Source organism: Pipistrellus kuhlii, unplaced genomic scaffold, assembly GCF_014108245.1.
Source record: "Pipistrellus kuhlii isolate mPipKuh1 unplaced genomic scaffold, mPipKuh1.p scaffold_m20_p_45, whole genome shotgun sequence".
NCBI classification, from domain to species: domain Eukaryota; kingdom Metazoa; phylum Chordata; class Mammalia; order Chiroptera; family Vespertilionidae; genus Pipistrellus; species Pipistrellus kuhlii.
Genome location: NW_023425546.1, coordinates 1,242,638 through 1,269,090, shown reverse-complemented (window position 1 = coordinate 1,269,090; position 26,453 = coordinate 1,242,638). Strand labels below are relative to the sequence as shown.

Sequence of the window (26,453 nt, the reverse complement as noted above, 5' to 3'; positions counted from 1 at the left end):
GACTCGGGCACACGCTGCGGAGGCTGTAGGGGAGACGTCCTGGTTGTCACGCTGAGTCGCACCCCTCCCGAAGGCCCCCCGACATTTCTTCTGATGGCTGCAGAGGCGGGCCATGGGCTGGTGGGTGGGACCTGCATCTTCTGGGGCACCGGGCCAGGCAGGTGACTTCCACCCGTTATTTTCCCTTTTCATCGGCTCAGCTTTCTTCTCTGGCCAGAGAAGCCCCCTGGCCATGCTGCTCCATCGCGCTGGGAGCTGGTCCGCGGGTCTCTCCCCAGCCCGCCTGCACTCCGCATCAGGTCAGCCTCTGAGCCCTCTGTGGAATGGGGAGGAATCTCCAAAACCAGCCACGCTGCCAAACGATAACAGTTCTCTTCAAATGCTCCTAATTTCGCCGTCCATTCCCACTTGATCACCAAAAGCGTAGACTTCCCAGTCATTTCCATCCTAAAACTCAGTTAGGGGCGGTGTTTCCTCCATTCCCCCTCGCCCGGCATGCTTTTCAGGCTTACGAGATGCTGTGTACGACATCACCACCACATGTTAGATTTCCCATGTTCTTGTCTGGGGTCCAGGAAACAGACCTTCTACATGCGTCCCATGTGCCATTTCATGCCTGCAGTCCACCAAGCACGACATGTACTTCCGGGGATTGCCAAACTCCAGCAAAAACCTCTTTCCTCTTGGAATCCACAACAAAGCTAGAAGTTGTGTCTGCCACTCTCCACCTGCCAGCGGGACATGGGCTCCTCCCGGACCTGCCACGGGCAGCACGCCTCTTCTGCTCGGAGGGCTGTCCTGACCGGGAGCCCTTGGGCACTGGTTTGCAGAGGATAGGCGGGCTCTCCTCTTCTCTCCTCTCTCCAGCTGCATGCTAAGTCCCTACAGGCAATTACCTTTTGTTTCCAAAATACTTTTCTAGCAAATCAAACTGGATGGCTTTTTTTCTGTTAATCCTCACCTGAGGTATTTTCCATTGATTTTTAGGGAGAGTGGAAGGGAGAGGGAGACAGAGAGAAACATCCATGTGAGGGAAACAGCGATGGGTTGCCTCCCGCTCGGGCCTTGACCAGGGCCCAGGCCAGGGAGGAGCCTGCAACCAAGGTCCGTGCCCTTGACTGGAATCGAATCCGGGACCCTTTGGTACGCAGGCTGATGCTCTATCCACTGAACCAAACTGGCTAAGACCAAACACTATGACTGCTAAGAACACTGTTCTGCAATGACTGTGCCCTGGGCCCACGAATGCCACCAAGAGCTCAGAGCTCTACCTCACAGCACTGCTTCCATCCTGCCCCATCTCACCCAGGACCAAGGAGGTCTGCAGCCAATGGTCTGAATCCCAACCCGGAGTGGGATTCACATGCCAGGGCACCAGCTGAATTCTGGGCATTCTGTGGGGCTATTTTCTGGAGTGCTGACTTATTTCAAGCTTAGGTAGAAAAACATTTCTACATTAAATAAACATGCAGTCAGATGCAAAATTCACACGTGTATGTAGGACAACACGGAACACTTTACGGAAATTCTAAGCATGGTGGCTACCTGAGGCTATGCCCGCACATCCCAGGCGTGTGACCATTTTCCTCTGCTACTCGCCCTCTGTGGGAAGCCTGGGGCAGGGCCAGGCCTCAGCGCCCTGCAGCTCCAACCTCCTCCTGCTTACCTAGAGCAGCTGCGCGGGCAGCCCCTGTTCCCCCAGCGCTCCTGAAACAGTGGCTCTCACAGATCTTCCAGGTTCCGGCCAAACGTCTGCCAAAGCATTCTTCCTCTGGGCTTCAGAACCCGTCACTAAAGCGGGCCTGCATGCAGCACCAGGCAGCCTCTGGGCGGAGGGCCACATCGTGTTCCTCTCTGTCACCCAGAGCCCAGCACAGGCCTGGCAGGCAGGGCCACAGTGTTTGTGGGGTGCAGTGGGGACTGTGAACACTGCCAAATGCCAGCACCCGGGTCAGTGTCCCTGCTCGGGCGGAAGCGGACATAGGATGAGGTGGAGATGGTACCGGGCTGGAGGTCCTTGAGAAGTTTGCTCATTTATTCGTTTGTTCATTCATTTGTTGCTTATCTTTTCATCCAATACTGCTGTGGATATCATACTGGGATACAAAAACAAGAACCAGGCTCTGACCTTGGGTTTCTCCTAGTCCACGGGAGACAGATGTCAACAAACACAAAATAAATGCCCTAAGTGTCGGTTTCCGAAGAGCGATGTAGTCTGATGGAGTGTGGAGTGAGTGGACAGGCACCGTGGCTTGTGGACACTGTTTAGACTCTCCTGCCTTATTGCTCCTTTAGACCAAAATTTTAAAATAAACCCGAACTCATTTCCTGTGTGCCAGGCACGGTGACGAGTGCTGAGCACGGGGTAACTCCTCCCATCTTCCTGGTGGTCTGACACGGAAAATGATTGCCTCTCTCCCACGAAGGGCCTCGGGCACCGTGGCCTGAGCAGTGTCAGCACAAGAACACCTGTGGAGTGGGTCCGTTTGACCCACAGGCCCTGATCCCGACCCCTCAGACCAGCCCCAGGGAGAGCCGTGCTCGGCGTGTGAAGACGTGAAGAGTCTCACTCCTGGGGGAAGGGTGGGGGCACAGAGCCCATTGGACTCTGGATGGCATCCCAGGGGAGAGTTGGTACATCGAGGTCCCTGCGTGAAAACTGAGGCACCCAGACCCAGGTCGCCCTCCCTGCGTGTGTCTGCTTGAGAGCGTAGATGAGCAAGTGCACTGGAGCGCGCGTACACACACACACATGCACACACACATGCACACACACGTGCACTTGCACACGCACACACATGCACACATAGAAGTGAGCGCCCAAGGCGAGGGCCTGCAGCGGGTTTGGGTAAGGGGCAGGGGAACCAGGGAGTGAGGGACTCAGTAGCTGCTCCAGGGGAAGGGCGCCAGGTGGTGAGGTGGGGTGCCTGGCTGAGCACCCAGGGCAGCAGGAGAGAAGCGAGGCCGGTGTCCGGCTCCGGCTCCGAGGCCGCCAGCTCTGCCCCCGGCTTCCTGGGCAGGGCGCCTGGGATGCACAGAAACCTGGGCATGAAGGCCACCCAGGGAGGAATCGTAAGCACAGTTTCAGGAGGCTCAGCCATGGTTAGCACAGTCCCTCCCGCAAACATCGACCTGCCAACCTGTGCCAGGCGCCAGGGAGGCTGGGGGCTCAGAAGCAGTGACACTGGGTGCCTATCTAGGGGCGTCACCCAGGCAGAGATGCAGAATGCAGTGTCCTCTGACCAGCGCCCACCCAGCACAGAGGGCGCCGCGGGCTGGGCAGGAGCAGGGCCCGGCCTCCTAGTCAGTCCCAGGAAGGACCAAAGCTCTCACCCTGGCCCAGGGCCCCTCCACTTCCAGTTCAGATGCTTCAGGTCCATCGCCAACACATCCCCTCCCCCTTCCCTGCCAAAGGGCCTCTTCCCCAGCTCGCTCACCGCTGTTCCGGGCATTGACCAACACCAACATGTGGACAATCTCACTATTTCAGCTCTCCCGGCCTGGTCACATGCGTCTGCACAGGGACGGGAGGTGGAGGGCCACATGGCTGCTCACAGCTCCCCTGGTGCCACCCTGTGGGCAGCCACCTATCCTGGGCTCATCTCCGCTCCACCTGCCATGCTGCAGACTCCGCCCACAGCCTGCCCATTGCCTGCCCACTGCCTGCCCACTGCAGCCTCTGCCCACTGCAGCCTCTGCCCACAGCCTGCCCACTGCCTGCCCACTGCAGCCTCTGCCCACAGCCTGCCCACTGCCTGCCCACTTCAGTCTGTGCCCACAGCCTGCCCACAGCCTGCCCACTGCCTGCCCACTGCAGCCTCTGCCCACTGTCTGCCCACTGCCTGCCCACTGCAGCCTCTGCCCACTGCAGTCTCTGCCCACAGCCTCTGCCCACTGCAGCCTCTGCCCACTGTCTGCCCACTGTCTTCCCACTGCCTGCCCACTGTCTGCCCACTGCAGCCTCTGCCCAATGCCTGCCTACTGCAGCCTCTGCCCACTGCCTGCCCACAGTCTGCCCACTGCAGCCTCTGCCCACAGCCTGCCCACTGCAGCCTCTGCCCACTGCCTGCCCACAGCAGCCTCTGCCTACTGCCTGCCCACTGCAGCCTCTGCCCACAGCCTGCCCACAGTCTGCCCACTGCAGCCTCTGCCCACAGCCTGCCCACTGCAGCCTCTGCCCACTGCCTGCCCACAGCCTGCCCACTGCAGCCTCTGCCCACAGCCTACCCACAGCCTGCCCACTGTGGCCTCTGCCCACAGCCTACCCACAGCCTGCCCACTGTGGCCTCTGCCCACAGCCTGCCCACTGCAGCCTCTGCCCACTGCCTGCCCACAGCCTGCCCACTGCAGACTCTGCCCACTGCCTTCCCACTGCAGCCTCTGCCCACTGCCTGCCCACAGCCTTCCCACTGCAGTCTCTGCCCACAGCCTGCCCACTGTGGCCTCTGCCCAAAGCCTGCCCACTGTGGCCTCTGCCCACTGTCTGCCCACTGCAGCCTCTGCCCACTGTCTGCCCACAGCCTGCCCACTGTGGCCTCTGCCCAAAGCCTGCCCACAGCCTGCCCACTGCAGCCTCTGCCCACAGCCTGCCCACTGCAGCCTCTGCCCACTGCCTGCCCACAGCCTGCCCACTGCAGCCTCTGCCCACTGCCTGCCCACTGCAGCCTCTGCCCACTGCCTGCCCACAGCCTGCCCACTGCAGCCTCTGCCCACAGCCTGCCCACTGCAGCCTCTGCCCACTGCCTGCCCACAGCCTGCCCACTGCAGCCTCTGCCCACTGCCTGCCCACAGCCTGCCCACTGCGGCCGCTGCCTCCAGGCCTGTCCTCGGGCACCTGCTGCCTGCGGTGCCCTCCTGGCTGTTCAGGTTTTGGGCACCTTCTCATCAGGTTCATTCTGTCCAATCTTGAAAGTTCCCTGATGCCTTTCCCTGCCCCTATCTCTCTTTCCTCTGGATGCACAGAGATTGCATCCTCCACACTCGGCTTTTGGGGAGCAGACCGCTAGGAAGGGTGTGCCTTGGGGTCCAGCGATAGGAAGAGCAGAGATTCCCTGACCAAGGAGGGCACGCCCATGAGGCACAGGCATGAGGTCCCTCAGGGTAGAGCCCGAGGAGAGACTGAGAGACACCGGGATCCTCACGCAGAGGGTGGGGACGCGAGGTGCTATCACTCCGGGCACCACTGCCCTCCTCAGGGGAGTGAGGGGACAGTTCTGGGCAGAGCTGCAGCAGATGGCGAAGGGAGCTAGGACAGCCTGGACGCTCTGAGGGTGAGGGCACTTCTAAACATAACCCACAGCTGGTCTGATGCAGGACTCTGGGCAAAGCAGGGTATGTGTCCCCTAAAGAATATACTGGGGCTCAGGACCCTCAGGAGGGGTGAGGGTGGAAGGTGGGGAGGGGTGGACCAGGGTGAAATGTAGGCCATGGTGAGAGGTGTCCAGGTGAGAGGTGGGAGGTGGTGAGAGGTGGGAGGTGGGCAGGTGGGAGGTGGAAGGGGGGAGGGAGGAGGTGTGGGAGGTGGCCGGGTAGGAGATGGGTGGGTGGGAGGTGGGAGGTGAGAGGGGGGAGAGGAGAGGGGGAAGGAGAAGGGAAGATGGAAGAGGTGGCCGAGTGGGAGGTGTCTAGGTGAGAGGTTGCTGGATGGGGAGTGAGGGTGGAAGTGCCGCTGGCACCTGAGTCAGGTGGGCATTGACACTGGCCTCTGCCAGGACCATGAGGCAGGATCCAGGCAGCCCCAGCCCACCCCTGGCTCCTTCCAAGGCCGTTGTGCACACTGGGAATCCCCTGGCGGGATGGCCACAGGACCAGCTCACGGCCTGCAGCCCTTACCTTTGGCTCGGTGGTCCTCCTCCTTGGGGCACGTCCCCCCTTCCCACCACTTGCGCTTCAGGATCTCTAGGCGGTTGTTCTCCTGTAGCTGGAGGATGGCCAGGTCGAACTCGTCCCGGAAGGCCGAGCCTGCGGCACAGAGAGCCCAGCGGTGGGGCGTGAGTCCTCCCGGCATCCGCTCCCTCAGGAGCCTCGGCCAACCCCCACTTCCCTGGGGGCTATGGGAAAGACGGGAGGACGCCAGCATTCCCCCAAGCAGGCTGGTGTTGGGCCCTGTGGGAAGTCAGATCCACCTCACAAGTACCCCACATGGTAGGCACGAGCCACCCGTTTTCCAGGCGGGATGACTGAGCCTCAGAGAAGGTGAAGGACTGAACAAGGCCCTGCAGCCAGCGAGCAGGTGCTTCCCAGCCGGCCTGGCTGCAGCCCCTGCTCTTCTCTCCCAGGCCACCTGGCGCCCAGAGCTGACAGAGTCTGAGCGGTGCGTGTGAGGTGCCAGCACAGATGACAGCTGTGTGCCAGTTCCCCTGTGGCCTGGTGGCCTCAGTTCCCACTTCCTCCCTGTGGCCGGAAGAGGTCAGCCCTACAGCATGGCTCCTGGTGGCGTGTGGAGGAGGGTGTGCACCCAGTCACCTGGGAACCATGTCAGATGCCCCCACACTCACAGCCAGCAGCTCAAGCCGCCCTGCAGCTCTGGAGGAAGCACAGCTCCCGCTAGAAGCAGGGCCGCAGCCACGTCTGGAAGCCAAGCCTCTCTATCTCCCATGCCAGCCAGAGGGCACGTGGCCCAAAAGCTGGATGCTGACCCGGAAGCTGACCCAGAGCAGGGCATCTGTGAGAGCACTGTGACTGCAAAGCCTCTCATCCAATCTGTGTCAGTCTTCCTCTGTAATAAATTTGCCCTGGGACACCGGTAGCAAAATGAATTCATGTGAGTTTTCTCCTCCTTCTCCTTCCCATTACGAGATGCCAACCAACAGAGAAGTGCCAACGGGCAGAAGAGGGGAAAGCAGAAGCCAAAAAACCCCACCAAGGGTACCAACATGCCATGTAGTAATGAATTAATTCATCACTGGCTGGTGTGGCTCAGTGGTGGAGTGTTGACCTATGGTTCGATGCCTGGTCAGGGCACATGTCTAGGTTGTGGCCTCAGTTGGGGGTGCAGGAGACAGCCGATCCATGATTCTTTCTCATCATTAATGTTTCTCTCTCTCTCTCTCTCTCTCTCTCTCTCTCTCTCTCTCTCTCCCTTCCTCTCTGAAATCTGTAAAAACATATTAAAATAAACAGTTAATTACCTCATACTGTTATGCCCAGACTTCGTGATCCTCAAGGACCACCAGGGAGCTGAGTCCGATGCAATAAACAAAAGAGTCTTTTCCATGCTAGCATGGGCTCCCCCACTCACACTGGCAGCATGGCAGAAGAGAGAGAATTTCTCCCAGTCCAGGGGTTTCACTCTGGTCGGTGGTGATGTCACTGCCTCGGCTAACCCTGATTGGTTGGGTGAGGGCTAGGATAACTCCGCCCTGCTGGGCGGAGTTGGGAGCTCATCCTCGCCCTGCCCTGCCCTCTCAATACCTAATCAAGTGGCCCTCCATGAGTAAGGACTGAGAACTGCTCCCTGATTGGTGGGAGCATGTGGGTTTGAGCTCTCAGCAATGCCCACCCAACATCACAGCCACCCTGGGCTTAGAATCAGGCGGTGGATCCCGGGCGGCACTCAGAGGCCTAGTGCTCCCCCCTCTGGCTGAGGCCACCCGGGCTGGGCTCTGCGTACCGACGGGCATGCCGATGCCGTAGCCCTTGGTGTCCAGCAGGCCCCCGACCTGCGTGAGGTTGCAGTTGCGCTGCCGGTGGTACTCATTCATGGTGGACTCCAGGAGGAAGGCGTAGTTGGAGTTGAGCACCCTGGCGACCCCCTCCTCCGTGCTCTTCACGAACACGCTCGGCTGCTTGGAGTACATGTAGTTCCACATGCGCTGGTAGGTCTGGTAGCGGGAGTTCTGGGAAAGGGCACACAGAAGCAGGAGGAGGGAGAGAAAAGGAAATGTTAGTTTAAAAGGAAGAGAGAGCCCTGGCCAGGATGGCTCGTGGAGAGAGCATTGGCCTGCGGGCTGAAGGGTCCCCAGTTCGATTCCCATCAAGGGCATGGACCTTGGTTGCAGGCTCTTGCCTGGCTGTGTTTGGGGTGTGTGGGGTAGGTAATCAATTGATGTGTCTCTGTCTGTCTCTCTCCCTTTCCCCCCTCGGCTTCCACTCTCTCTAAAAATCAAAGGAAAAATATCCTTGTGTAGGGATTAACGGGAACATAAAGTGGGGCGGGAGTCACAGTGGGCCTTACATCTGCCCTCCTGCTCCTCGTCCCATCCTATCCCATGGCCCTTCCTGTCCCATCACTTCCCCTTTCCTGATGGCAGGGGAGGAGGGAGCTTGACGCCTTTCACAGAAGGACAGGGAGGGACAGGTCCGCAGGCTGTGGCCTCTGTGTGCCTGGTGTGGCCTCGTCTGCCAAGAAGCTGCAGCGAGAATGGGAACTGGAGTGTCACTCCAGCCGGGACTGTCACAGAGATGTCGCCTGCAGGCCAGCGCCAGGTCTTCCCCGGCAGCCCTAGGCCAGCTCCAGTTCAGGAACAACAGTAATAACAGGGTGGAGCGCTCCGGGGTCTTGCCAAACCCTGTGTGTGCAGGATGCTATCACTGGCCCCGGGTCCACAGGTTCCAGGCCTCATGGGGAAACAGAAACCGAGGCCTGAACTTGTTCATGAAAATGAACGTGGCTGGTTCCACCATTAGCTCTGGGCCCTGCTTCCCTGGGCCCTGAGCCTGTGGGAACCCGTCCTCTGTCTGCTGCGCGGCTCACCCCCTGGCAGGCCTCTGGGGCCTCGCAAGGGAACCCAAGCAGCCACGAGGGTTCTGATCTGAGACCCATACAGTCTGGGATCAATAAAACCAGAGCATTTTAATCTAGTGTTCCTTACACACCAGCCATTTGCATATTATTTTAATCTTGCTTTGTCTCAGTGACCTATAAAATTAAAGTAACTTAGAAAACATTTCAATATATACATTAGCCTCATCCTATGCAGTAATATAGTAAGTGAAGCACAGATTAGATTCATTGCATATACATTTCTAACACTCATTTAAAAAGAAATATGAAGCTACTGCAATTAAAAAATTAGTTCTGCCAAATAGTACCTAAAACAACCTCAGCTATCACTCTGTCTACAGGCAATACTCGGGACAGGCCAACACTAATCCCAAATCTCTGGGGACCTCAGGGCGTTTTCTGGAGCAGGAGGAACCCCAGTCTCATGTGAACCCCAAAGCAGATGCTCCAGAGAGATCTGGATGGAGAGAGAGGCCCCTGCCCAGGGACAGACCTCTCCCGGTATGCTGCCCATCCCCCTGCTGGTGAGCAACCCAGTGGCTTTACTTGGAAGAAGGTCATGCTGGAGCCACCGTGGATGGTGCCGTACTCGATGGTGGTCTGGTCGGCCAGGTCGTCCACCGACTCGATGGGCACGTCCATGCGCTGCACCGTCAGGAAGGCGGCCAGGTTGGCCGTGTAGGAGGAGATGATGATCAGCGTGAACGCCCACCTGCACAGGACGGACAGAGCACGTGTCCCCAGGGCTCGCCCAGGAGTGGATTCGGGGGGGGGGGGGGGATTGGGGGATAGACCGGGGTCCCTCTCAGGAGGGGCCAGGTGTGTGAGGCTGCCCGGAAGGAGGCAGGGTCCTGTTACCCAATGAGGGTGTGCGTGCACAGGAGCAGTTTGGGAGGCTGACAGGAATGGGTGTGAAGTGAGCAGGCGGAGACTCTGAGGTTCTGCTCAGAGCCTGGCTGTCTCCTCAGGATACAGCCAACCTTCAGGGGAGCAGTGCCGTGTGGGGGCTGAGGGACAGCTGTCATCCCGGCTTTCCGATGAGGCCCTGTAGTTCCAAGGGCACAGCACCTGCCAGCAGCTCGAGCTGACCCCGCTCTGCGGACTGTCACGGCAGAAACGCCTCAGACGGCTGACAAGCTCTGTGAGCTGCTCAGAAGTGGCATCTGGGACACATGTGCTCGTGTGACTTCAAAGGAGAAGCCGCTGTACTGGGCGGATGGAGCTGATTTAAAATGACAGTCACTGTGCCACTTGGGCAGCATGCACACAAAGCCCTAAAACCATTTGCTCCCGAAGGCGTTAGACGTGCAGGGGCTCCAGGATCTACCTGGGCACGCCTGGGCTGGATAGTCACACTTCAGACCCAGGGAGGCTGAGTCCACGAGGCCTCACACTCCGGAAGACGGTGCCCGCGCAGGCGTGGGGCAGCCCGGGTTCAGAAGCCAGGGCTCCCAGGTGGCTTTGCCGTCACCTTTGCCACTCTCCCAGTGCTCCCTCGGGCTGCCTCCCAGGAGGGACAGGGGCACCTGGTGGGGCAGTCACATGCCCAGTCACCAGACACTTGTGACGGTTCTAGTCACGGCACTGTCCTGTCTACTGTGAGGATGGGGGGAGGGGCCATGTCCCCTGACTTGCTCGCAGGCCTAGTGAGTGGGTGCTAATGCCTGCTGGGCCTTGAAAGCTGTGAGAGCAGATGGGAGATCAGGGGATAGATCACCTGTGCGCCCCAGCAGAGTGTGGGTATAGAGAAGGTGGAGATGGGCCTGTCACCGCTGTGGGGGGACCCGCTGGCTGCCTTCTCTGCGTGTGGCTGCAGGCCAGTGTGCTCTAAGCCCCACCTGCTCTCCGGCTTCTGCCGAGGTCTGCACGCGGCTGGGAGTAGTTTCTCATGCCCATGCCCCGAGGAAGCGGGGAGGGGAGGTGAGTGGCCCCGGTGAGGGTGAAGGTGACTGTGCTCAGCAGTCTTTACTAGGACCCTGGCGTAAGGAGCCCTGGGCGTGGACGCCACCTTGTTGTTGGCTGGGGAGGTTCCTCAGCCCTTACACTCGGCTCCAGTCTCGGGCATGTGGCTGTCTATGCTCCTGTCGCCATGGAAGGGGTCAGAGGTCAGTGCAAGCCTTGCCTCTGCTGAGAAAGCAGATTCCGCATCCATCCCCCCCTCTCTCCACTGCATGTGGTCCCCACTCCAGTCTGAAAAAGGCGGTCCATGGTGAGCTCCACGGCCTGCCTGCCACCTGCTCTGGGCGAGGAGGCTAAGAGCGGCCTGTCTTCCTCTCCCAGTCCCCAGCGAGCACCAAACCAAGCCCCGAGTTAACGACCCAGAACTCCAGGAGGCAGAGGGAGGCGCCACACACACGCTCGCTGGGAAGTGGAGTCTCTGAGCCGGGGGCCAGGCACTTGCACTGGAGGGCCTGGTGCGGGCAGAGCGCACATAGCCAAGGGAACAGTACACTCTGCAAGGCAGGCCCTGGAGGCAGGGCCCGGGGAGGCAGGCCCCGGAGGCAGGGCCCGGAGGCAGGCCCAGGAGGCAGGGCCCCTGGAGGCAGGCCCGGGAGGCGGGCCCAGGAGGCAGGGCCCAGGAGGCAGGGCCCCGGGAGGCAGGGCCCCAGGAGGCAGGGCCCAGGAGGCAGGGCCCGGGAGGCAGGGCCCCAGGAGGCAGGGCCCCGGGAGGCAGGGCTCAGGAGGCAGGGCCAGACACTGTAGCTGACTCTCTCGTCTCCATGGCATCTGCCCAGGCCTCCTGGATGTTCAGATGCCCTGAGACTGTCCCTTCTGTTCTGGGCAATGGGAGCCTGGTTCACTATGTGGAGCCATGGACTGTGTGACAGTGCAAGCTCCCCGACCAAATGCTTTAACCCCAGGAAACAACAGCCCAGCCTGGAAGGGCTGCTGTCCCAGCTGTGTTCCTGTCCTGTCAGCCCCTCTGGCTGCTGTGCAGACCCCCTACCATGCCCCCTGCCCTGTCCTGGGCCTCACACACTGGACCGTGTGTGTGTGACAGCCAAGCCCGAGGTGGGCTTCCGAGTGCAGGCGGGGGCTGGTGCTCTGTAAGCTTGTCTCTCTGGTGCACATTCCCTGTCAGCTCCTCCCGTCCTATCTAAAGCCAGTCTAGTCCACATGTCAACAGTACTTCACGTGTCAAAGAGTTTCCCCTCACTGTAGCCGCTGCCTGGCAAGCCGGAGGAGGAGGAGGAGAAGGAGGAACTGGAGCTTTGGGGGAGGCTGGCCCTCTGCTTGGGAGACCAGAGGCTGGCTGTGTGCTGTCCACTTGCCCCCCAGGGCCTGTCTAATTCAGAGTGACCTCGGATTTGCATCCCCTGCCTCCTGCTCTCACCGCCCCTTCCCCACTGAGGCGGACAGGCCTGGGAAACCCATGCCCGGTGCAGAGGGCAGGAGGCTGGCCGAGAGGTAAGAGGCAGGCGGCGAGGTGGCTGGGCCAGGCTCCACCCATAGCATTTCCTGCCCATGCTCCTGTTTGCACATTTATCTGCACAGGCCCTGCCAGCTGCTGGGCCTCAGGCCACTCCCAGTCTGTGCATCCTCTCTCTGCTGAGGCCTTTCATCTGCTTTCTCAGTCCGTCTCAGTCAGTCTGTGTGTGAGGGCAGGGGCAGGATGCCCCAAAGCGCCCCACCACTCCACGCTGGTGGACTTGGCCAGGCAGAGGCTGTGGCTCTCTCCCGGGGATCCAGGTTCTGCCCCAGGTGAGCGGTGTGCACCCTGAGCAGGGCTCCTTGGAGGCAGGCACCCTGAGGTCCCGCCTACGAGGCCTTTCTCTGCCATCTTACCAGACACCGCTGACACAGCGCGTGGACAAAGCCCGCGGGGCGATGGTGGAACCCTGCTGCATGAAGCCGCCGACCGGAAACCAGAGGCTGTTGCCCAGGGAGTACTGGTTCACCAGCAGGCCGCACCGGCCCCGGGCACAGGCATGCGGGCTGTACCACTCGTAAGGGGTCAACCTGTGGGCAAAGGAACATGTCTGGTGCTGCGGAGGGGCAGGGGACGGGCGGGCTCGGTGGGCTCCCCTTTCTGACCTCTGGTCTGCACTGTCCCTGGGCTCGTGGCCTTGGGCAAGTCCTCACTGTGGGCACCAAGCTCCAGAGAGGTGTCCTTTTCTGGATTTGGACTTTCCCAACCAAAGCCCAGGGGCCTGGACCATACTGGCGGCTTGTAGTTGTTTTGCTTTCATCATAGAAGCATGTTTACTTTTCCACATGAATTCTGATGCAGAGCTCCGATATACAAAACCAAGGATGGGGCCTGCAACTGGCTGAGAGGTTCAGGCTCTGGCAGGCAATAGTGAGGCAGGAGTGTGCACGCGCGCTCGCGTGTGTGTGTGTGTGTGTGTGTGTGTGCGTGTGTGTGTATGAGAGAGAATGTGTGTGTATGTCAGTGTGTGTGTGTGTGTGAGAGTGTGTGTGTATGAGTGTGTGTGTGTATGTGAGAGTATGTGTGAGTGTGTGTGTGTATGTGAGAGTGTGTGAGTGTGTGTGTATGTGTGTGTGAGTGTGTGTATGTGAGTGTGTGTGTGAGTGTGTGTGTATGTGAGTGTGTGTATGTGAGAGATTGTGTGTGAGTGTGTGTATGTGGGTGTGTATGTGTGTGTATGTGTCTGTGTATGTGTGAGTGTGTGTGTGTATGTGTGTGTGTGTGTGTGTGTGTGTGTGAGAGAGAGAGAGAGAGAGAGAGAGAGAAAGAGAGAGAGGGGGGGGCTGGTAGCCAAACTGGAGGACCATTGCCAGCACTTTCAAGGTCACTGAGACTGTGGTGCGGATGCAGGAGGGGCTCAATCAAAGGGGCAGGGGAGAGTGGGGAGCAGCAAAGCCAGGGTCCAGCAGCACTCCTAACGGGCAGCAGGCAGTGCGGCCTGGGAGGGGCCAGGCAGCGTGCCAGTGGCCGGGGACACTCTGCTGTCACAGGGGCTTGGCACTGGCCTGGGCTGCAGGCCCCAGGGGCACGTGGTGGCTGAGCAGCGTGCACAGCATCTTTGAGGACCACCAGACGGTCAGAGTGCTTTCTTTGTGGGGCCCGATGGCTTCCTGAACGGGGCTTTGATGTCCAGGAAGCAGCAGAGACTGGGTGATGCAACACCCCTGGGTGGCAGGGAACTGCCCCCAGCTAGGCTCCCTGTGGTTTTGGGGCCCGTCTTCTGATGGGAGAAAGTACAGCTCCCCGGGGCCACTGAGGAGCCGGCTGAGGGAGAACCCCCCAACACACACAGAGAGAATGGGACCTACACGGAGGCCTGGCCCTGTGGCCGAGGCAGAGCAGCTGCTGAGGGGGACAGAGCCCCTCAGCCCCCAGGTGCCCTCTGAGCAGTTGTCCTCCCGCACAAGCGCCCTTGCTGTCCTCACTGCGGGCACCGAGCTCAGGGGAGGCGCCCTCTGAGGGAGGATGAGGAGCCCTGGCCTGAGTCCTGCTTCTGGGTAATGAAGGGCCAGGTGGTTCATGCCCCACGCCTTAGAGAGCACACCCTCCTGTGCACACCCAGGAGGCCTCAGCCTGGGGCTCCTTGGCTCTCCATAGGCCCAGGGCAGTCTTGGGCTTCTGGGGAGAGGGGAGGACAGGTTCTTCCCAACCCCTCGTCTGGGTTATCTATACTAATAAAAGATAATATGCTAATTAGACTGGGTGACCGGACACCTTCCAGATGTCCGACTTCTTCCAGACAGTTAGGGGATGACCAGTCTGGCAGGTGGGCAGTTGGGGGTGATCAGGTCAACAGGGGGCAGTTGGGGGCAACAAACCCAGCAGGGGTCAGTTGGGGAACAACCAGGCAGGCAGGCAAATGGTTAGAAGCCAGTGGTCCCAGATTGTGAGAGGGATGTCCAACTGCCATAGGATCAGGCCTAAACTGGCAGTCAGACATCCCTCAAGGGGTCCCTGATTGGAGAGGGTGCAGGTCGGGCTAAGCAACACCCCTCCCCATGCACGAATTTCATGCACAGGGCCTCTAGTATATATACAGTGAGTGGCCACATTATTATGATCTCTGAATGCATAATAATCTGTCCACTCAGTATTTACATTTATATTTACATTTATATTTACATTTATATTTACATTTACATTTATATTTATATTTGAGGCCCAGTCAATGAATTTTTGCATAGGAGAGGGGGTCTGGCCAGACTGGTCAGGGGGAGGTGACATGGACGGTTGGCTGGCCTGCCTGCTGGTCAAACTCCTGGTAGAGGGGACAATTTGCATATTAGCTTTTTATTATATAGGATATACATTGAGTGTATATCCTATATAATAAGAGATCATAATAATCTGGCCACTCTGGATATATATATATATATATATATATATATATATATATATATATATATTTCATTTCAGAAGGGAGAGAAGGGAGAGAGAACCACTAATAACAAGAGAGAATCACTGATCAGCTGCCTCCTACTTGCTCCGGACTGGGGATCAAACCCTGACTGGGAATTGAACCATGTCCTCCTGGTTCATGGGACCATGTGTCTTAATGTTACTGGCAAATGCCTCACTCCATCCTGCCTCCCTGCCATTGCTACCCTCATGTTCCAGTCCAACAAGGCAGCTTTGTTTTCACAGGCAGCTCTGGGCTGGGGAGAGGCCAGGCCTCTGCAGAGAAGGCCTCAGCGCCCAGGCCTCCATCCCCATTCCTATTGCCTATCACTCAGATTTTGTGGTAGATCCTGGTGAAGACTGATGCCAGGCAGTGGAGTGCAGAATGCTTAATCAGAGTGCTTAATCTCCTTGCCCCTCCACTCCTCCCCTCCTTCCACCCAAGGCTCCTGCATGAACAGGCTGCTGAAGACAGGGAAGCAGGCAGGGCGAGAGGCAGGAGTGCATGTACAAGGTTGGGCAAGCTCACCTGTTGGCATTTACACATTTGGGAATGTGTGTGCCATGGGAATGTGTGTGCCAGGCCAACAACTGGGCAGGGTGGTTCAGGTTCTGACTCCCTCCGTTCCTCTAGTTTGGCTCCAAGGCCTTCTCCTCCCCACCCATCCCAGGTAGTTCCCAGAGGCGGACACGAGGTGGCAGTGTGAGGAAAGGGATGGGAACACTTTACCGAGCCACCAGGAAGAGGATGCAACTGACGGCCAGGTAGGCCAGAAGCATGAAGAGCCAGACACCTGGAGAGAATGGGTCCAGGAAGGAGAAGTAGCCAGGCTTGCGTCCCTGGAGAAGGAAATAAAAACAAGACTCACAGCACACATTCGATGAGAAGGCTTTGGGGCCAGGCAGGGGGGCAGGGTCTGGTGAGCGCTGGTCCTGGAGTGCATGGCCTTGGGTTCTGGCTGAGCAGGTAGAGTGCCCTGGAGTGGAAGTGTGGAGGGGGCTGCTCCAAAATGAAAGATCAGCCTGGGCCAGGTCCCTTCTGGGGGAAGGAGGTTTGGCCAGAGGGGCCGCAGAGCTCTGGGTGCTGCCTGTGCCTCAGCCATGTGCTCCTGCCCTATGCTCCCTAGTAGCACGGAAGGCAGAGGCTGCGGCTGAGCGGTCGCTGTCCATGGTGCTGGAGCGGGACACAGTGTTTCTCTGCAGGTCACACTGTGAGACCTTCTCATAAATTGCAAACCAGTGCTGTGGGGCACAGATTATTTCCATTTTTTAAGTGAAGAAGCCAAAGCCAGGGCAGTCAGGAGATATATTCAGATTACATAGCGAAGAAGTGAGAGCTCGAACTCATGTTTAGTTCTCTCTCTTTTTTAAGTTTAAATTCTTTGTTGTTTGAAGAATTACATGTCTCTCCCCCTCCCCCCCACACCCATTGACCTCTTCCCGGCTATTCCCACCCCCAGCGCATGCCCTCACCTCCCTACTGTCTGTGTCCATTGGGTAGGCTCATAAGCATGCATACAAGTCCGTTGGTTGATCTCTCTCCTTTACCTCCACCCTCCTCTGCCTTCCCTCCGAGGTTTGACAGAATGTTTGATGTTTCTATATCTCTGGACCTATTTTTTATGTTGTTCATTATATTCACAAGGGATATTTATCTTTCTCAGACTGGCTTATTTTGCTCAACATAATGTTCTCCAGGTCTATCCATGCTGTTGCAAATGGTAAGAGTTCCTTCTTTTTTTTACAGCAGCATAGTATTCCATTGTGTAGATATACCACAGTTTTTAACCCACTCATCTGCTGATGGGCATTTAGGCTGTTTCCAAGTCTTAGCTATGGTAAATTGTGGTGCTATGAACATAAGGGTGCATATATTCTTTCTGATGGGTGTTTCTGATTGCTTGGGATATATTCCTAGAAGTAGGATTACTGGGTCAAATGGCAGTTCCATTTTTAGTTTTTTTAGAAAACTCCATACTGTTCTCCACAGGGGCTGCACCAGTCTGCATTCCCACCAGCAGTGCCTGAGGGTTCCTTTTTCTCCACATCCTCGCCAGCACTTGTCCTTTGTTGGCAGACACAGGCTTTCTGACACAAAGCCCAGGATGGGACTGCGATGCTGCGGGGAAGCAGGGCTTGTTCCCAGCCCAGGGGTGAGTTTGGCCAGAGTCATGGAAGTCAAAGGAGGGAGCTGGTCACAGGAAGCTGTGGACAGTGGACCTGGAGGAGAAGGAGGAAGCCAGGAGCAGGAAGCTGTGGGCAGTGGGAGGGAGGAGAAGGAGAAAGCCAGAAACTTGATTGAGCTGTGAGTCTTGGGCCACTCCACACTCCCCCAGCCTCGGTGGGAGCTGGACTCGATCAGAGGTGACACACTCATGCTTATTCCATAAGCAGCTCACAGACAGCTGCTTGTTTACCCTGCAGTGTTCCCTCCTTTTGATTAGTTGCCAGCATTAGTTATGGAGATTTTGTTTAAAGTCCAGATTTCTGGCAGTCTTGCTTTTGTTGGGTGGTCTGGAGACACCGGGCCCATCTTCTCAGCTGCTGGAGCTGAGTGGTGGCTACCATGCCAGGCGGCCTCTCCCCAAAGCTCCCACTGCTCCTGTGGCCACTTCTACTCACAGTGAGACCACTGGCCAGGGGCTCCCACAGGACCACTCCCGGTGGAAAATAATGTGATTTCATGATTCCAGAAATCTAGGGCATCCATGGATAGAATAGAAACTCAGTGCTAAGCTCAGGGATTCTGCAGACAGACTCATAGACACAGAGAACAGACTGATGGTTGCCTTGTGGAGGGGGCTGGGGGCTAGGTGAAAGGTGAAGGGATGGAGAAGTATTGATTGGCAGTTACAAAATAGTCACAGTGGTGGAAAGCACAGCACAGGGAATGTAGCCAATGATGCGGCAATGACCTGAGCGGTTCCAGGAGGGGACGGGAAATATCAGGGGAGGGACCATGCTGTGAAACAAATGACTGTCTAATCACTATGCCGTTCATCTGAAACTAATACAAAATATTACTGAATTCAAACTGCAACTGATACATGCGCACTTAGAAAACTGGTGAGCAACCCCTGGCTATACAAAGACACGTTGCTCTTTTGTACTGGGGCTGGTGTGTCTTCCTCGTCATGCTAAGAGCCAGCAGCAGGCAGACTGTGCAGGCCCCATCTTCGAGCCCAGTGGGTGGGGGCTGGCATGCCCACACCTTGTGTGGCCACCGACTCTGGGCAAACATTACTTGAGTCCAATGTGCCTTGTCAGTCATGATCATCTTACTCTGTGTCTCAATTGAGAGTATGAAAAATTTTCCCCAAAAAATTTTTCAAATTTTTTAATGAAAAAATCTCTTCTTGTTGATTTCTGAATCTGGAACCCCATTGCATGCTGAAGTCAGAATCTATCCTTGATTTTATCTTGAGTGACACTGTGCTGTAAGGTCGCAGTTCCACTGAACACATCTAGTTACTTGGCAAGGCACCATCTGATTCCATCTGTGATTGGCTGATGCCAACCGGAGAGCAAAGAGGGGCAGTTTGTTTGAGATTTGGGTCTGGGCCTCCACTGTCTTGGCTTGGGCAGAGCCCACAGTTTATATGATGCCCAAGGGAAGTATGGGACTTGCATCCTAATGCCTACCATTTTTTCCTGTGGGGATGCTTTAGATGGCTTTCTTCCCAAGACTTCTGAGGTACCGGGCTTGGAGCAAATCATATCCATATGCTATAGGCATTTCTTCCAAGTAATTGATTTTCCTCAACCCAAAAGGTATATGATGGTGACACTTTCCTTCTGAATAATTCAGTGCTTCCCTGTGTTCTCTGGAACTCAATGCCAGGTCTCCACATTGCAGGGTGGGAAGGCCCAGGAGGGTCCTGGCCCAGGGAGGGCACATGCTTGCTGACATCATGGTGACATCTTATCCTTATTCAATAATGTCCCTAATTACTTTCACACCTTCTCCTCAATGCCAGAAGAATTCCAATGTGCTCTATCTCAACCCTTATAGTACTCTTCAACATCACTTACTTATAACCACCATTATTTATCAGCCAGCCAGACTGCCTAGAACCGAATCCTGGTTTCACCACTTACAAATTGTGCGAACTTGAGTTATAATAAATAATGCCTTAAAACAACAGATATACTCTGTGGTATCTATAGGCATTTACACTGGGTTTTACACGTCTCTGTTGACTGCAGGGTGAGCCATTCTCCAGGGGGAATACACCACTCTGAAGGTCGGCAATTGGTTATAAATGTCTATGTCCCAATTGCCTAGGACAAGTCAAGCTCTGCAGATGGGATTGAAAATTAGATGCCACCAAAAATTGAAAATGGTTCCCTTGACTTTTGCACTGTGCTTCAGAGAGCCAAAGGGCTGGTCACCAACTGAGCAGTCCACATGGTGAGATTCTTAGAATGTTACCTGTGGAGCTGCCCAGGGGCTATGAAGTGGCACCAAACTCCCCTTGCAAGTAGGCAATTCCTCTTATTCTTAAAAGAACCTATTGTATAACTCCCTGATGCTTTGTTCTGTGTGTACTGGAGTAGGTGACATCACAGAAAGAACACAAGTGCTTTTCCAGTCTGGAACAGGTGCATGAGGACCAGTCAGTCATGCAGGACAAGCAGCAAATGGAAACACAGACTTGGATTGATGTGGCTTACACTTACAAACTGTGTGACACTGAGCAAGTCGCATAACTTACCTGGGCTTTTTTTTCCATTGTAGCAGGTGCAATAGTAAAACCTGTTTCATGTAGTTGCTTTGAGAACTCGATGACACATAGTAAGGGCTGTGCACTAGGTATGTGCATGCCTCTTCCTATCTAATGGCTATCAGAAATGGATGAGGGAGGGGGTATGTGATAGGAGGGAACGTACTTTTATAGTGACACTCCCTCGATGCAGCAGGTGTCCTACAGTGACACCTGCTAACGATGTTGGGGGTGCCATCTGGTTATAGTCACTCCCCAACTCCCAGGGTTCCTGTGGTTATAACATGAGTCATAAGGGTCCCCTAGGGCTCCCCAGGGAAGCCATAAGGGCAACATCAGACTCGCTCCTGGAGGAAGGTACTTAGATGCCAGTGATTCCATCTCACTGGCACCATGCTGTCAGCCTTTCCTGATGGACAGAGTGGGTCCAACTGTGGTGGGATCTCTTGTGTTTGTGAAAAGTTGTACCCTAGTCACCATTCCCTACATATAAACTACTGTAATGAATCCTCCCCCCCCCCCCCCCCCCCCCCGTACTCCATCCCCTCTCCAGCAGAGCTGATGACAAAGACTTGGCAAAGTCGTTGGAACTCAAGGCAATTTACAGAGACCAGTCATGGCCAGTGGTCAATAGAACACACTTGGGATGAAGGGATAAGACAACAGTTTCCATTACTCCTTCAGGAAGAGGCAGAAGAGCATATGTCTTCTTGTCCCACCCCAGGAACTAAGGGGAGCTCCCCTCAGTGTGTCTGCAATGAGTTGTCTCAATGACATTTTGGTTTAGCATGAAATTTTCATCTGTGACTCCCAGGGGGAAGGATAATCAATGAATTCCTCTTACACAAAACCCACAGATGGGGTTGTTGCTTGCATACAGCCCAGATGCAGCCTATATTTCATATTGCTTGTTGGAAATCAGGTGTGAGTAGACCTAAGATCTAACTCTGGCATTGCCCTTGTCTTGCTGAGTGATGCTAGGCAAACCACTCAACTTCTCCGGTGCCACTTGTTTTTCCATATCATAGGACAACATGATAGGCACGAAGGGAGAACATGAGAATTACTAAAGTTGATAAAACACCTTTAGCTTCTTTAGAGAGGAGCACTCAATAAATAATCAACATTAAAATGATTCAGGAAGCCATAGTTCCATTATATGGGCTATTAGGTTATTTAGTGTTAAGAAATAAAACTATTCATTTTCAGTTTTCTTGTAATAGAATATTAAGCAGTATTAGAAATGATTCACTGGTTTACTCAGCACTGTTCTCCATTTTCCTAGACAATCTTTCTGAAGTGAAAAGACCTTCTTGAAAAAGGGGCAATACATCCAGCAAAATGCTTGGCATTGATTCAATGTTGGCCTTTATTTCTTTCTCACTTTTTAATCCCTGTCTCCATCTGCTTTTGGGTGTTCCCTCAGGGCCCAGCTGCTGGAGGAGGTAGGGTGGGTTCAAGACACAGTGGGAGCTAGAGACACCAGGAATTCTGCCAGGCGCAGCTCCGAGAGGAGCGCAGTTCTGAGAGTCAGGACACCTGTGTTCCAGGCCCAGCCCTGTGCGAGCTCCTTGTTTAAGATGGAATTGTAATCCTGGCCCTTTTCCCTCAAAGAACAGTCCGGAGGGCCAAATGAGAAAGGGTACACAGGACAATTATTCAAAAGTCCCACAAATAAGGGTGCAGGCCTGGTATCCTAGGAGAACATAGGCTTACACCTGGCTTTGAACTCTTCTCTCTCACTCATTGGTAAGTGATCTTGTTCAAGTTTTTAAAACAAGTACAACAGCCACATTAGTTTCCTCGGGGGGTGGCCACCACAAAGTACCACACACTGGTGGCTTAACATAGCAAAAAAGTGCCTTCTCATGGTCCTGGCAACTGGAAGGCCCAGATGGAGATGTGAGCGGGCCCAGGCTCTCTCTAAAGCCTTCAGGGAAGAACCCTTCCTCGTCTCTCCCAGCTCCTGGTGCTGCTGGCAAGCCTCTACATTTCCGGGCTTATGGACACCTCCCTCCAATCTCTGTCTTCAGATTCATACAGTCTTCTCCCTGTGCGACTGTGTCCAGATTTCCCTCTTCCTCTAATGGCAATAACCATTAGTGACTATAACCAGACACTCTAATCCACTCTGACCTCATTTTAACTTGATTTCCAAATAAGACCATACTCATAGGTGCTGAGGGTTAGAACTTGAACGTATTTTTTGAGGGGCCCCACTTCAACCCGTAACAAGAGCCACATCACAGGTGCCTGAGAGTGTCTGGCACAGAGGAGGTGCTGAGAAATGGGGGCTGTCATCACCGTGAAAAGAGGAGAAAGAGGATTAACACTCCCTTTATCCACAAGAGTCTTGACAACAGCATTGTCGACAGCTGTCTGTGACCCTCACCTTCTCTCTGTCTTTGCCTGGAAACCTGGGGTTTTGATGTTCTCTTCTTCCAGATACTGGGCCTTCTTCCCCAGGCCCAACAGGAGGCCTGAGAGGACCAGGCCCAGGCCAGCTGTGCTCTCTGAGCCGCCTGGTGGCCAGGGCAAGGAGGCGTCTCCCTGGAGGAGTGGGCCCTCTTCTCTGAGGCCCTAGCAGCTGTTGGCTCTGTGAGCTCGGGCTGGGAACGTAAACATCACCTTTCCTGGAACTGAAACCTGAGGCCCGAGGAGGATCAGAAGAGGGAGGGTTGCTTCTTCAGCAGGCACCTGGGATGAGCTTTGGTGACTTCCCTGCTGGGTAGCCATGTGGTGCCAACTAACACAGGGGAATATGCCGTGTGACCTTGGACCCCATGGCTGCAGTGCCGGGAAAACCACCTAACACCAGGGCACGAAGAGCTAGCTTGGCATGAAGATGAAAGGAAGTTCTTCGGGTTTAGCAGACAAACTAGAACTACGTGCCGGCCATGTGATGGCTGCCCATGGCGGTCTGAGGCCCAGCCAGCTCCCTCCCTGCCCTGCCCGCTAGGTATCTTGCCCACCCTCTGCTGTCCATTGCTATGCCTCCACCAACTCCTTTCAATACCAGCTGTACCGCTCTAACCAACCTAACAGAAGCCTCCTTCTCTTGTTAAGATAGGCGGTGCCCTGGCCAGTGTGCTCAGCTGGTTGAGCATCATCCCATGGAGCGAAAGGTCACGGTTTGATTCCTGGTCAGGGCACATGCCCAAGTTGCAGGTTTGATCCCCAGTCGGGGTGTATGCTGGAGGCAATCAATTGATGTTTCTCTCTCTTCCTCTGTCTCTAAAATTAATTAAAAAATTAAGTCATTTAAAAATGTGTGCAGAAGTGGGGCCATGTCAGGGATACATGACATTAAATGACCTGCCCTTTACTCACTAGTGGAAGGAGCCTGCCTGCCCTCACCAGACACCAAGCTGCGAGTGAGCAGAGGGCAGCTGAGCCCTGAAGTCTGGAGGGTGCTGGGGACCTCGCTGTGCTGTGGCCTGTCTTCTAGGGGGAAGCAGAGGGACCAACAGGCCAACCATCCCTAACTGAGCAGTCTCTCCTGGCCCTCCCTACTCAGTGAGGCAGACGCAGTATTTACAAGCTCACCCACAAGTGTGACTCTCCCATTCTTCTTGTTTACCAATCGTGCAGCTGCTGGGGGAAACACTAGCCCAGCACATTAGCACTTGAGTCTTGAATTCTAAATATTTCCATAGTCATTCTTAATTACTATATAACTTGGTGTTTGCATGCGAATACGATGAATGACAGAAATGCTTACCATGTGAACGCGGTAAAGAATGCTAATCCCCAGAGTCATGAACGGCTTGGAGAAATCAATCACCTTCTCGCGCTCAGCGGTAATGGTGAGGCCAGCCACGGCCAGGTCTGCTTTCTGGAAGGGAGAGAGAGCCCATCAGAGGGGCAGCTGCATGGGACAGGGCACCAGGACGGAGACAAAGGCCACTGCTGCTGGGGGATGCTACCCTGGTCTGGCTTCTCTGCCGTGGGAGTGACTCTAAGAAGCTGCTCCAAGGTCAGAATGATCACTGACAGTCACTGGAGATTAGATCCTCTGCACACTAAGTAAGAACAAAAGGCAGGAAGGACCACACAGACTGCTCAGAGAGAGACTCAAAGGCACTGGAATAGGGGTTTCAAAGGGGAAAACTGGTAGATAGGTTTCTTGAAACCTCAACATTGAGTTGTTTTTTATTCAACTTATTAATTCATTTAGTCACTAAAATGTCACTGAGTTCCCACCCTGTATAAGGCACTTTTGCAGGGGATGGAATTACAATCTATATTAATAAAAGCTTAGGTGGCCCTCCTGTCATCACAAGATGGCCACCATAAGATGGCCACCACAAGATGGCCTGCAGGGGAAGGCAGTTGGGGGTGAACAGGCCAGCAGGGAAGGGCAGTTGGGGGCAAGATCAGGTCAGCAGGGGAGGGCAGTTGGGGGGCATTGGGCCAGGAGAGGAGGGCAGTGGGGACGATCAGGCTGGCAGGGGAGTGGTTTGGCATCAATCCAGCTGGCAGGTTAGTGGTTAGGGAGCAATCAGGCAGGCAGACAGGCGAGTCATTAGGAGCCAGCAGTCCCAGATTCTGAGAGGAATATCTGATTACCAATTTAGGCCAATCCCTGTGGACCTCTGAGGAGTTCCAGATTGGAGAGGGTGCAGGCTGGGCTGAGAATACCCCATTAGTGCACAAATTTCATGCACCGGGCCTCTAGTAAAATATAAGAATAATGGAACCACAGGCATTAAAAACAATCTAAAGGAACCCATTCATTTATGAGCAGATGTTGAAGAAATGGAGACCAAAGAATCAAGCAAGTGGCCCGGCATCACTGAGCTTGTCCTGGAGCTGGGACCAAGCTGTAGGCTTCCCAGCCCACTGGCCACTGAAGTTGCTCTTGAGGCTAAGATTCACCTTCCACAGAAGGCCTGAGAGAAGGCCCTCTAGTCCCTTTCATGTAAAGTCAGTAGAGTTTGTTCTGAAGATGTTTACTTCCTTTCATTTTGCCCCTAGCTGGCACCTGAATGCCCACATTGACGGTCTGTCCTGAGTCAATGTCCTCTGGGAAAGGAGGGATGTTGGCTCCCTCTGCCAGAAGTTCTTGCATCTGATCTAACTCCATCCCACTGCAAAGCAAGCTCGCTTCCTAGTGGGCTGCTCCCCTGCAGACAGAGTGGGGAGAGTCCAGAGCTGATGTTCATTTTAGTCCATGCTCTGCCCTAGCCACTGCCTTCCTTAAGGCTTCCGTAACCTCATCCCTCAGCTGAGGGTCAGGGTGAAGAGAGTGTTGGGTCCCTCTCAGCGGCTCTCCAATGTAGTCTCTGACCCCAGCAGCCAATCACCCGAAAAACTCAATTAAAGTGCCTGACCTCCTCCCAGGCCAGAAAAGTGCATATGTGGTAAGTTGCCCAGTGATGCTGGCATCCTAGGAACTCAGCGTGCATCTAGACTGGTCGTCATGGGTTTACATTTCATCTTCTTTTTTTTGTGTGTGTGTTAATCTTCACCTGAAGATATTTTTCTATTGATTTTTAGAGTGAGTGGAAGGGAAGGAGATAGACAGAGAGAGACACATCAATTGGTTATTTCCCACAGGTGCCCAGGGATTGAGCCTGCAACCAAGGAACATGCCCTTGACTGGAATCGAATCCAGGACCCTTCCATCCACAGTCCGATGCTCTATTCACTGAGCCAAACTGACTAGGGCTATATTTCAGCTTCTTTAACTCCTAATCCTTGTGGATCAGTTTGTGAAAAATATGAGGAAAGAAGTTTCGAAAAGTGAAGTGTCCAACCATCTACAAACAGATACATTCACACACATTTCTCCCAAGTCACTGGGAGGAATAGGAGAGAGACACTGGTCCTCACTTTCCACACCAGGGGTGTGTGATGGATGAGAGGGTACATTCCCTGGCAAGGTCAGTTCCTTCTCTACGACCCCCACCCAATCCTCCAACCCAACTCTGTTCCACCAGCTAAAGCCGCCAGGAGACTTAGCAGGTTAATAAGCTCAGGGCCTATATAGGGAGGTCAGGCTGACAAGAGACTAGCCTGTAGATGTAAGATATGGTTAATGAAAAATAAAACTGTGAGTGGCTCATTGTGCTCACTCTTGCCAGAAACAAATCAGTTTCACTTAAGAGAGATGTTGACAGGAAGCCAGGAAGGCTAGTCAACAACCTTAATTGCTCTAACCACTCACCCTTTAGTTGAGACATTGTTAGCTGAAGCAGCCTCCACCTTGTTTGTCCCTGTGTAAGTTTCTGTTATTTCCTGCCTAAGGGCTACATGTAAATTTCTGTTTATGTTGCCTAAGATGGTTTCCCCAAAGCCTCAATAAAAGGGATGGCAGGACCAGAGCAGGAGTAGTTCTCCCACTAGAGTTGGACTGCCACATGGCCCCCCATGTCGCCAAGTTGAATTTCTTCAAAGTCTGAAGTCTCTTCATTTGTGTGCGGCCCTTCTCCAGAATCCGAACCCTGAATTGGAACTCTTTCCACGCGGGTCGTGAAAGAGATGAATACACTCTGTTTCTCTAAGACTGTTGGGCCAAGGAGGGCAGTGGGAGTGGGAGACTGTGAACATCTGCATTTGGAGATTCCGTGGAGTGCTGTTTGGGGCTTTTAGAACCTCAGCCCTGCATTGTGTCCAGTCAGCCACAGAGCCATGCCAGGCTGGTGTGTGGTGGATGCCAAATCGGCATCGCAAG

General features: G+C 54.9%; 1 protein-coding gene across 2 annotated transcripts in view; it reads right to left on the bottom strand.

Annotated features, from left to right (window-relative positions):
• The window catches only part of GRIK4 (glutamate ionotropic receptor kainate type subunit 4), a 187,246-nt gene that overhangs the window by 14,143 nt on the left and 146,650 nt on the right, over positions 1 to 26,453 (bottom strand). For both annotated transcript variants that reach the window (XM_036412602.2, XM_045572352.1), the window contains 6 exons: positions 23,499 to 23,612; positions 15,784 to 15,893; positions 12,512 to 12,685; positions 9,272 to 9,437; positions 7,613 to 7,838; positions 5,833 to 5,961 (listed from right to left, as the gene is read on the bottom strand). In XM_036412602.2, the coding sequence (XP_036268495.1) occupies positions 5,833 to 5,961; positions 7,613 to 7,838; positions 9,272 to 9,437; positions 12,512 to 12,685; positions 15,784 to 15,893; positions 23,499 to 23,612 (919 nt within the window). The remainder of the gene's footprint in view (positions 1 to 5,832; positions 5,962 to 7,612; positions 7,839 to 9,271; positions 9,438 to 12,511; positions 12,686 to 15,783; positions 15,894 to 23,498; positions 23,613 to 26,453) is intronic.